The sequence below is a fragment of the Electrophorus electricus genome, chromosome 5 (assembly GCF_041902795.1).
Source record: "Electrophorus electricus isolate QZ-2024a chromosome 5, ASM4190279v1, whole genome shotgun sequence".
Taxonomy (NCBI): domain Eukaryota; kingdom Metazoa; phylum Chordata; class Actinopteri; order Gymnotiformes; family Gymnotidae; genus Electrophorus; species Electrophorus electricus.
This window is the reverse complement of record NC_137501.1, coordinates 2,143,625-2,155,000: the sequence shown is the minus strand read 5'-3', so window position 1 is coordinate 2,155,000 and position 11,376 is coordinate 2,143,625. Positions and strand designations below refer to the sequence as shown.

Here is an 11,376-nt window from a genome sequence, read left to right as displayed (position 1 = left end):
TTTTCTTTGTGGTCTGTTGAGCAGTACGACTCTGTAATGGGAAATCTCCAAACGGAAATATCTGCAAATGGGAATATCTCCAACGGGAATATCTCCGAATGGGAATATGCTGGAGTGGCCAGGGAGACCCCGTTGTCAGGTAAAGCTCTGCTTTCGCTCATCCTCCCTGGTTATACCTGCTTGTCAGTCACACACCATAAAACTGTCCTGCCCCTCTTCTTTCAAAGGCTGATCATTCCCGAAGAAGATGCGGAGTGGCGTGGTGTTCCTGCCTCAGGCCCCGGCCTCCACACGCCACACACCTCATCATTCAGCCACTCCTAATTAAACAAGAGTGATGTGCATGCATTATTCCTGCGGCTAACACTCCCACTCATATGCTCTTACACTCCTCTCTCGCTCTCTCTCGCTCTCTCGCTCTCTCTGTGGCCTGTCTCGTGGGTTTCACTGAAGCCCTGGAGAGATGTCACTTCATTCCACTATGTCCTTGGCTGGGCTGTATATGTATGTATATGTATCATTAAGACAGTGAAGTTCTTGACTTGATTTCACGGTGAACTGTGTGTTTCACACACTGCAGCCCGAGTGCTGGACAACACACTCATACAAATACAGCCTGATTCAAAAACCTGAGCACTCTGAACACAGATAGAACTCTTCAGGTGGCATTTTGGACAAGGCCAACAATTTTAAGCCACATTAAGGCTTAAACCAGGTCTGGGAAACTGACCTGTTTGGGAGTAGCCATGGAGATACCATTCCGCTGTAGCTCACTGCTCAAGTCTGTTCCTCGGTGCTCGTGTGCTCGTAGCAGGCTTAGTCAGAGTGCACACGTATGGAAGCTGCATAGCAACTTGTAAGTTAAACTTTTTGTTTTATTCTGTTGTGCATTTATTTTCCTGACAATTAAAAGTGCCCGAAGGCACAGAGGTAGCGTCATCCGCATGGTCAGAGCAGAAAAAGAACCCTTGTGTCTGGATGTGGAGGCACCTTTCAAGTGTTTGTTTCCGTCTCTGTTATGGTAAAGCACTGGATGCCACTGTGCTTAGGCAAACACCTCCAGGCTTAAAGGGGCCAGGCAAATGGGCCTTTTATAGGGGCGGCCTACCCTTTAAATACATCCAACAGGAAATGGCCATCAGTCATCTTAAGGCCAGAACATTCAAGAGCCCGCTTAAAGCCAGACATGAAGGAGGTGTAGCAGTGCTCCTACACTCATCCCTCAGTTCTGTCTCTTGCTCTCTTTCTGAGTTTTTTTTATTTTTTATTTCTTATCTCCACCTTCAGGGTTATTTTTATATTTTAGCCCTCCCGTCCACCCACAGAGCCAAACTCACTCGTCCTGAAATCGTTTTCATGCCTCGTGTGTCTTCGTTTCCCACGCGGTGCTGGGGAATCAGACGAGGTTTCCCAGGACTCTATCCTTGAATCATTTCTCCTCGTATGATTAGCACTTGCCTGTCCATGGAGAGAAAGACATTCTGAGGAAATAAGCATAATGAAAAGGCCGTGGCGGATAAACCAAGCTCCCAGGAACGGTCTCTATCCGAGCGGAAAGCCAGATGCCCTAAATCGCACCTGACGTTAGCAACAGGATGGATCGGCTATGAAAGCACAATGAGGCCTTAACAATACACTGTCTGCTCACAGCAATCAGACTGCTGACAAGAAGATGGTCGCTGTCGTAATCTGAAGTGTGTGTTTACACAGCAGAAGACAACGTGCTATCTTAAGGGAAGGGATCAGATCATCACTCATAGCGCTGAGGACATGTTAATCCTGTACGCTGCCAGCTCTCTCCGGGTTTATACGTGAGATGAGGAGTTGCCATGGGCGATGAGTGACACTTGAAATTAATAATGATGAGTCAAATATAGGGACTGTTGACAGAAAAAGAATTAGCTTTCATGCAGTTTCCTTCTTGCACTCCTCTCTCTCCAGCTCCTTCTTCCGCATTCTCTCTCTCTTTAAAAACACACACACACACACATACACACACACACACACACACACACACACATACACACGCACACACACACACACACACACACGCACACACACACATACACACGCACACACACACACGCACACACACACACACACACACACACATGCACGCACAAGCCCACACGCACACCAAAAAAACACTTATAAGCTACACATTTCTCATGATAAGATCTCTACTTAAACAACAGCGAAGGAGCTTTAGCACTGACTCATCGTTCATTTAGCTCAGAAAGTCAATTTCCTGTCGACTAAAGCTTTTGCCTCAACCCCTCGGCCCTGTGAATTCCATCCTGCCGTCAACCACAGAGTGACAGTTTAACTCAGAAAAAGCTGTAGGTTATTAATTAGCTAGAAAAGACTATGTAGTAATGCCTGTACACTTTAGTCGTCTTTGATCAGCTGTCAACATGTCTGAAGGAGTGTTTAGGGTGTGTCTGTAAGTATGTGTGTGTGTGTGTGTGTGTGTGTGTGTGTGTGTGTGTGTGTGTGTGTGTGTGTGTGTGTGTGTGTGTGTGTGTGCGTGCATTGGACTTAAAATGACAGGATGTTGACAAGCCAAAACCCTTGCCTGTCTTTGACAGACATCTGAGAGATGTAAAGTATAATGTGACACCCACATCCTCACACCCCCCCACCCCCAACACACACACACACACACACCACCCATGTGCCAATTTAAACAGAATATTCCTCCCAGCCACCCGGTTATGCTACACAAAAGCTCTTGCACACACGCTAGCCTGAAGCTCCTCCTCCTCTCAGGTCAACAGTTCAAGCTTTCTGTCTTATTGTCATTTTTATAACAGTGCACCAGGCTAACTTTGCCTTTCATCTGTCTCCACAGGTGTGCTTTGTGTTTACCTCCAGACCAGCTCCAAGAACGGGGCTCACACACTTTTAGAAAACTGGATTCTTGAAGTAAAGCCATTTTGTAGGTTTTGAAACATTCTACTACAACACACAACTTTTTATGACCAGTTGTGTGTTAAATGCTTCTAACAGCAGGCCTGGGAACAGATTGTGCCATTTGTGTATTGATGAAGTTGATCATATAAAACAGAGGAAACTGTTCGGTTGTCATGGCTTCTTGTGTGATTTCTGATCATCTTTGTTGTTGTTCAGATTTCTGTCAGCATACTCTTCCTCTCCTTGTGTGTGGTGTAAGTGCAGTAACACAGATGTAAATCACTGGACTCTTTATCCAGTCTGTCTCCTACATGTTTTATCTCAACTACAATGATATCAAAGTAAAACGCGCTCTGTGCCGTGAGAAGCAGGCTCTTACTGTGGAGACGCAAACAAGGTGATTCAACAGGTTTCAGTTTACAGACCGTGTACAGGAGAGTAAAGTGTCCAAACTGGCCTACTGAAAAACACAGCTCATACTGAAAAACACCTCCTACTGAAAAACATACCTCCTAATGAAAAACTCACCTTGTACTGAACAACTCACTTTGTACTGAAAAACACAGCTCGTACTGAAAAAATTACTTACTGAAAAACTCAAGCGTGACTTTAGACTGCATGATCAGGAGAGTTGAACTGCTTTGAGAAGCTGGCCAAGACTGCAAAACGGAACTGATTTGAAACAAACTGAAATGACAGTAATAGAAGTTCGTGTCATTTTTCTGACTGATATGTTTCACTGCTGCCGCTTTTCTTCATACATGTAGAAGCAGTGAACACAATTTCAAGCGGGAGAAAGTTGCCTGTGCAGTATTGATTCTGATGTCTGTTGTCATGAGTTATATGACAAGGTTGCCATCAAACAACACTAAAGCAGTGTGATAATGTACACACAAAAGGAAAAGGAAGTATTAATTACACATAAAAAATTTAAATATATAAACAAGCTTATGTCAAAGTGGCTTATTTAAATGAACATTAATCCAGGGGGGAAATGCTATTGCACTAGTTAAAGTGAAGTCTCCCCGCGATGTTACTCCGTGCCACACCGACACGTTAAGCAAACGTAAGTTTTAAACACTATCTATAATCAGCTGTGTAAACAGTAAATGAGAAACAAACCCCAGATCGTAAAAGCCTACACAGAAATGGAAACCTCTGCTTGGAAATTCTTGCGCGTCGATCCGAGACCAGTATATCATCGCGTGGCAGCAGTTAGGCAGTGGATGCAAAACATTACTTCCAAAGAGAGGACAACATTGGAGATTAACTGCCTCCAAAGAGTGACCCATAAACAAGCCTCGTCTTTGTGTATCCAGAACACGGCATGAAATAATGCAGGCGGTTCAAACTTGCGGACGATCTGGGCCGTAAAGCATGCCGAGATTCTACGCGAGGCGGACTGTTTCGGCAGGCTCGTAACAGCCTCTGCCGGGATTCATTTTTAAGTAATGAAGCCAATTCATTGCATAATTAGGTTAGCTAAATTACTCCGATGGCAAATCAAGCCTGGGGTAATGTAATAGAGTTATTAACATTCAGAAGAAGACACGGACATGAACAGCTATTGTATATGAAATATATCATTTAGGGTCATTTGAAATGAAAAAGAAAGCAATTCTATAAACGCTAGCGCGCACGTTTTAAGGTCGGTGCGTGCCCTGGTTTTCACTGTAATGGCGTGAAACATTTCTCATTCAAAGAAGAACAAAAGGCTGACAGTTTGGTGAAATGAAGCCGCGGTAATCTTTTAATGTAGAGGCAATGTGTTAATGTGATGGCCATTTGTTTGCTTTGCTTTACTTTGCAATGTGCTGCATGTATTTTTTTTAGAATTAAGACTGTCTGTCGTACATTCATTACGAAGTCAAACCGCAGCCATTCATCTCAGGGATTGTTGTGCACTGTTGTGCAAACAGGCGGCTCGCGGATCTCTGCAGTCACCCTTCCTCCTTTCTGAACCCGTGCCTTTGCCTGGCTCTCCGACACGTGCGTATTTGGGTCACAACCCATCTCCTCGGACACGCCGTGAACGGGTCCGAGCGGTGACCCCGCCCCCTCGGGCGTAGTGCCCGCCCACTGATTAGCAATGCGGATCTCCGCGATTGGACGGCGGCTTGTTCCTTTTCAAGCGCTCCTCCAGATCTCAGTATGAGGAGTGTGTGTGTGTGCGAGCGAGGTGGAGAGACGACGGCGGAACTCAGCGAGAGGATCGGAGATTCCTGTCCTATCCCGGGATATTCTTAAACAACCTGACCAGTTTTTTCGGTGGCGGAAGCGTGATTATTTGATCAAGGATCCGCGTCACTTGTTTTGCGCTGATTTGTAGTTTTGCGCAGAGACACCGAGGCCACCCTGGGCTAGTGGAGACCCCGCGCTCGGAACGATGCCGAAACGGGAGGGTTTGTTTTCCACAGTGACTTCTATCGCTCTGTAGTTGGGACTACAAACTACCGTCATTCCCACTGGATATACCGTGCAGAGTTGGGAGGACACCATGCTGCTCGGGTCGGCGGTGATTTATTAAATGACATCGGATATCTAAATGAGACCCGCACGACACCCGCCCCGTCTATATTCCTGCCAGGTCCGCGATCCGCCCCGATCCAGATGAGCGAAGCGCCTTCTGGATTTGCAGCCAGCTCACGGAGACACACAGCAGAGAACGGCGCGTGCCACGGTGGTGGCGATACTTTGATCGGCGGTTCTAGAACGCGCGCCCCTTCGGTCGTCTCGCGTCCACTCGCGGACCCCGCGCGTCAGGAGAGGCGACTGCCCGTACGGATCCTCAAAATGCTGACCGCTCACGCGAGCCATATGCTGCACCCGGAATATCTGCAGCCGCTGAGCTCCGCGCCCGTCAGCATCGAGGTACGAACCGCTTACACGCTCACCGTAGGCTTTCCGAAATGGCTTTTCTTCCCCCTCTGAGTTCGTAAACACTGTAACCTCAGATCATTTATATAAAATGTCCGACATCCGCACCCCGGTTCCCGTTAATGTGGTTATTCGTTCTGCTTCTTTTAAAGCGCGTTCGCGCGTGTCAAAGGGAGAGTTACGTGCTTTGGTAGGCTATAGTGGTCACGCTCCGCTGCTGGTGTTTTTTTAAAGTCTTCAAAGAGCGTCCTCGTTAGCACGTAGTCACACTTTTCAACACACGCATTCAACGGACTCCCTCACGCAGGAACGCGCTTTAGTGCGTAAAGGGGAACGGCCCGGGCGCCGACGCCGTTCGCGGCAGACTGCTCGCGCTTCTGTCCGGGGGTATCAGCTATGGACGGCGTTCCATATCTGTAGAGTAGATAATTAGCTGGTCACGTTTATGCTCTTGTGCTCAGAAACAAACCAATAGTTGCAGAATTGTCATAATATATAAATCGTAATAGATTGTAATACATCAAAATACGCTAAATCGTCGTGGAGTAAATTAAGGATTTCTTTTGAACTCAATTTAATCAATTTAACTCAATCTTATTTAATCTTATGTAATTAATTTAGTATTCTGTAAAAGATTTCTAATGTATGTCTTATTGTTTTTAGGATCATAAATATTTCTGAATTATGACACTGGGAATATCCTTTTAAAGGGGATTTTAAAAAGACAGTCTCAAAGCTCTTTGAACTAAACTAGAAGGCTGTGCCATCAGTCTGAAAAATCCAGAGTAACTACTGTTTAAAAGGCCCAAAGTTGATTTACTGCAGTCCCCTCCCTGATCTAAAACCAGCCTGGACATTCCACGAGATCCAGAACAGTTCTTTAAGCCTTCTGTCATTACAAAACCTGCTCGTCGTAAACCTTTAACAGTATTCCACTGACACCAACAAACAAGCGAAGTCTGACAGTGTTTGTCTGCTTTCTTCCCTTTAGCTTGATGCTAAGAAGAGCCCACTGGCTCTGCTCGCCCAGACATGCTCCCAGATCGGGAAGCCGGATCCTACTCCGTCATCCAAGATGGGCGCTCTCTCATCCAGCAGCCTGGGAGAGAAGGACGGGAGATCGTCCAGCTCGGGCCTCAAACCTTGCGAGCAGCACCAGGGCCTGGAAGACAAGTCCAGCTTCAAGCCTTATTCCAAAAGTGGCTCGGAATGTAGGAAGGAGGGAGGCGTGGTGAACGGCTCGGCGGATAAGGCGGGATTTAGGGTGCCCAGCGGGAATTCCGCCGGTGCCACGTGTCCATCGTTTCCTCCGCATGCCACGTCTCCGAGAACCGTCTCGCCCGCACAGAACACTGCGGGACAGGCCCACGCACACCGGCAGAGTCCGCCCGCGCAGAAGATGCCTTACGTCCTGCCCCCGCACGCAGACCCCAAACCTGCAGGCTCTGCCCCCGGAACGGACGGCGGCGGCGGCGGCGGCAGTGGAGATCGCGCTGGGAAAAAGGAGGCAGAGCATGGCAAAGCCAGCCTGGACCACGCCCAGCTGGCCAACTCCAGTCAGGTGCGTGCCAGCGCTAACTCCAGTAGCGGCAGCTCCACTGGCAGCCCGCAGCCCCTGGACAGCAAACCCGAAGCTCCGGCCTCCCAGCCAGGCCTGGTGTCGGGCCATGTGGCCCCTGTGTCCCCCTTTAAACCCAGCCACTCTGTCTTCCCCCTCCCCCCTTCCACCATGGGCTACCACGGCTCCGTCGTTGGCGCTTACGCCGGCTACCCGTCCGGGTTCGTGTCTGGGCTGGACCCCGTTAAGTCCAGCCTGGTGGGCAGTGCGGGGATGGGCGTTCCCGGGAAGCACCCGAGCTCCAGCCCTCTCTCTGGCTCCTCTCCCCCATCACTCATGCAGGGCCTGTGTCGAGACCCGTACTGCCTCACCTACTCCAACGCTCCCCACCTGGGAGGCGGCGGTTGCTCGTCCTGCGTGCATGACCCAGCCTCCTCCCTCAAGTCGGCCTTCCCTCTGGTGTACCCTTCACCACACCTCCACACGCTCCACCCGAGCTCCCTGTCCTCCGCCGCACCGGCGTCCCTCACCCACCCTCTCTACACCTACGGCTTCGTCCTGCCCAGTGACACCCTCCCTCATGCCTGTAACTGGGTCTCGGTGGGCGGGCCCTGCGACAAACGCTTCAGCACCTCAGAGGAGCTGCTGGCGCACCTGCGCACGCACACTGCCTTGCCGGGCGTAGACGGCAAGCTCCTCTCTGCCTACCCCTCCTCCGCTGCCTCCTGCCACCTGCATCTGCCCCCTCCCAGCAGCCCGGGCGCACTTCCGAGCTCTTTCTCCCTGCGGGGCTCGCCTGGGTTGGGCCTTGCCCGCTACCACCCGTACAGCAAAGCCCACCTGCCCGGAGGCCCCGGCGTCCCGATGCACTCTCTCCCTGCTGCTTCTCCGTACTACTCGCCGTACGCCCTCTACAGCCAGAGACTGGGATCAGCCTCCGCGCTGGGATACCCGTGATGGATGGCGCGCAGATGGGGAGACATCCGAAGGAAGCAGTCGGGATGAGGGCGAGGACTGTCCTCGGAGAAGCTCCAGGCCAAAAGGCAAATGGGCGGAGTCACTTTCTCTGGCCGAGGGGCGTGACAGGACCTCCTCCGCTGACGGACACCCAGCTGAGCGCGAAGAGATCCCTTCGGTGTTGAGAAAAGGGAGAAAGCAGCAAGATTTGGCCTCTAAAATGATCGAGCTGATAACCCAGTTAATTTAATTAGATGAATAAAGATTTATTGCAGTTTGGTTTTCTCTAGGTGGAACAGTAACCATCCCAGTACTTTTTTTCTGTCACTTTGGTACGAGAACTTTTTCCAGGTGATAAATATTTGTTTCCCAAATGCAATTTTATAACAGTGCAGCTTTGCTTAAGAAGGTTTGCTTTATTTATCTTGTTTACTGTTTATCGTTTCGTCTCTTTCTTTTGTGCGGCAGGTCTTTTTCCCTGGTTTTTGTCCTTTGCTTCTGAAGATTGTGATGCAACTGACAGCCAGTTTATTCTTAAAAACATTTGCCTTTTTTTTGTACATGTACAGTTAAAAGAATAAAATACAGACAGACAGATGTGATATATTTTCTATTGTGGCTGATGGTGCAGGCTGGTGAGAGCTTTTGGGTGGGGGTTTGGGTGGGGTTTGGGTGGGGCTTGCTGACAGTGGGAAATAAAACAATACGAATAATATGTAGAGATGGCGGTGCTGTCCATTTAACAGAATGTATTATTTTGTGTAATAAATGATACTTGATTACATTTGTGTGTGTTTTTAGTTTCTGCTTTTTATATGAACGAACCATTTTTAAATGCATACCTTCGCTTGCTCAATAAAATATATATATATATATATACACAACAGCAGTATAGTGCTATTGGTACAGTATAGTCGATGTTGAAAACAGCATATTAGCAAATTATTACTATATTTACAAAATATACCCAATTACAGTATACCATTTATTAGTGTAGTATAATAGATTTAGTAGCAAATTAGCATATTATTACTATAGTTACAACATATATGTACAGTGACAGTAAACCTGCTACTTTATAGTAGATATATAGAGTAGCAAATAAATGTATTACTATAGTTAAAAAATATACACAACAGTAGTATACCTGCTATTACTACAGTATAGTAGATATATAAAGCAGCATATTAGAATATTACTATAGTTATACAGTAATAAGTTTATAGCTAAACTCCTACTTATTAAAGAAGCTGAGTGGTTTTCATTGAATTTCATAAAATATTACACTGGAAGAAAAATATCAAACATCATTATATGTAAATGATGATAATATTCTCTTTGTCTATCCCCATCTCTCTCACACACTCGGACTCTCTCTCTCTCCATAGCTTTCTCTGTCTATTGCTTTCTCCGGGCCCCTGTAGAGGAAACAGAGCAGGGCTCCTCGGTTCTCTCTGCGCCCCTGTAGAGGGGAGCAAAGTGCTGCCTCAGCTCTGTACAGGCCAGTGCCTGTTAAACACAGTTCTGCAGACGAGCGCTAATAACCACAGGAGTCCTGCACGCGCTCCCAGCCAGAGCTAATGAATCACCCTGCCGCATGAATGCCAAACGACAACGGCAGCAGGCTGCTAAGAGAGAAATATTTATCACATGGCCTGGCATGACCCACAAGAGCACAAACCCTGTTGTTGGTGCTGTGTGTGTCTATGTGTGGGGTGTGTGGGGGTTTTGGTGCTGTGTGTATGGAGTGTGTGGGATTTGGTGCTGTGTGTGAGGGTTTTGTCACTAGCACCATGGTGTTAGTCACTAGTACTGCTGCATTTTAGTCACTAATACTGATTTGTTTGTCACTAGTACTGAGCAGGATGCACAGACTCCCTCGATAAAGTGAAACATTTATTAACAAAAGACATGAACAACACAGGTGGCACTCATACACAATATTAACGAAAGACATGACTTCCATACTTAGTAATACACAGATCACAATGACACTTAACAATGACTACATACGTGTTTTACATATAAAAGCAGACTAACAATGACCAACACCATACACACACTAGCTGAGATTTAAATAGACACGACATTAAACCCTGTGCAGGTGCGCTCAATCACAAAAGGCGTGGCCACAAACAAGGTGAACCCACCCTGCACGTGGCAGGCCATACCACGTGACTCGTGAAGGAGGAGCGTCCCGTGACAGTTACTCATACCGCTGTGTTGTAGTCTCTAATACTGATTTGTTACTAGTACCGCTGTGTTGTAGTCTCTAATACTGATTTGTTACTAGTACCGCTGTGTTGTAGTCTCTAATACTGATTTGTTACTAGTACCGCTGTGTTGTAGTCTCTAATACTGATTTGTTACTAGTACCGCTGTGTTGTAGTCTCTAATACTGATTTGTTACTAGTACCGCTGTGTTGTAGTCTCTAATACTGATTTGTTACTAGTATGGCTGTGTTTTAGTCACTAATACTGATTTGTTACTAGTGCTATTGTGTTTTGTTACTAATACTGATTTGTTACTAGTACTATTGTGTTTTAGTTACTAATGCTGATTTGTTACTAGTACTGCTGTTTCAACCACTAGCACCACTGTGTTTAAGTCCCTGGCTAAGGTAGCGTGTAAATATATAGTGGCATTTTACTAATAACAGCCTCTTCTTCAGAATGCTGAGAAGGGCCAGGCTTCTATAGGCTCACCCCCTCAGTAATAATAATAATAATTAATAAGATAATAATAATTAATAAGATAATAATAATTAATTTCATTGATCAAATTTCCTGTCATTTTGTTAATAGACTTACATTACAAAAACTTTCAAAATCTCATTTAGGGGCATATAAGCATGTATACAGCTGCCACACTAATGAGCAATTTTTATCAGTTCTACTCTCAGAGAGAAATATGTCTTATTATCCAAACGTAAACTATCCTGTATGAATATATATTTTTGTTTTTATTTACTTGGTGTATGTAATATGTTTATAAGATTTGTTCTTTCTACTTTTTTTGCTATTCAGAGTTAGACTTCACATCACTGCCCTCTTGCACTATTACAGGAGAA

General features: G+C 46.6%; 1 protein-coding gene and 1 long non-coding RNA gene across 3 annotated transcripts in view; both read left to right on the top strand.

Annotated features, from left to right (window-relative positions):
• Positions 1-3,076, top strand: part of LOC113567820 (uncharacterized) — a 5,059-nt gene extending 1,983 nt beyond the window's left edge. Inside the window, exons 2-4 of one of the 2 annotated variants that reach the window (XR_003409501.2) lie at positions 25-139; positions 228-339; positions 2,852-3,076. This is a non-coding gene — a long non-coding RNA (uncharacterized LOC113567820). The remainder of the gene's footprint in view (positions 1-24; positions 140-227; positions 340-2,851) is intronic. The other variant, XR_003409502.2, reaches the window with a different exon arrangement.
• A 1,968-nt stretch (positions 3,077-5,044) lies between these two features.
• znf703 (zinc finger protein 703) lies at positions 5,045-8,978 on the top strand. Its single transcript, XM_026995936.3, has 2 exons — positions 5,045-5,784; positions 6,782-8,978. Exons 1-2 carry the CDS (start codon positions 5,524-5,526, stop codon positions 8,303-8,305), a joined length of 1,785 nt encoding a protein of 594 aa, XP_026851737.2. The 5' UTR covers positions 5,045-5,523; the 3' UTR covers positions 8,306-8,978.
• Positions 8,979-11,376: the final 2,398 nt, after the last annotated feature.

Bases quoted from the DNA above. Each gene is read 5' to 3' on its own strand.
- znf703 (XM_026995936.3), top strand. From the start codon at position 5,524: ATGAGCGAAGCGCCTTCTGGATTTGCAGCCAGCTCACGGAGACACACA. The intron at 5,785-6,781 runs GTACGAACCGCT...TCTTCCCTTTAG, and splicing joins CCGCGCCCGTCAGCATCGAG to CTTGATGCTAAGAAGAGCCC.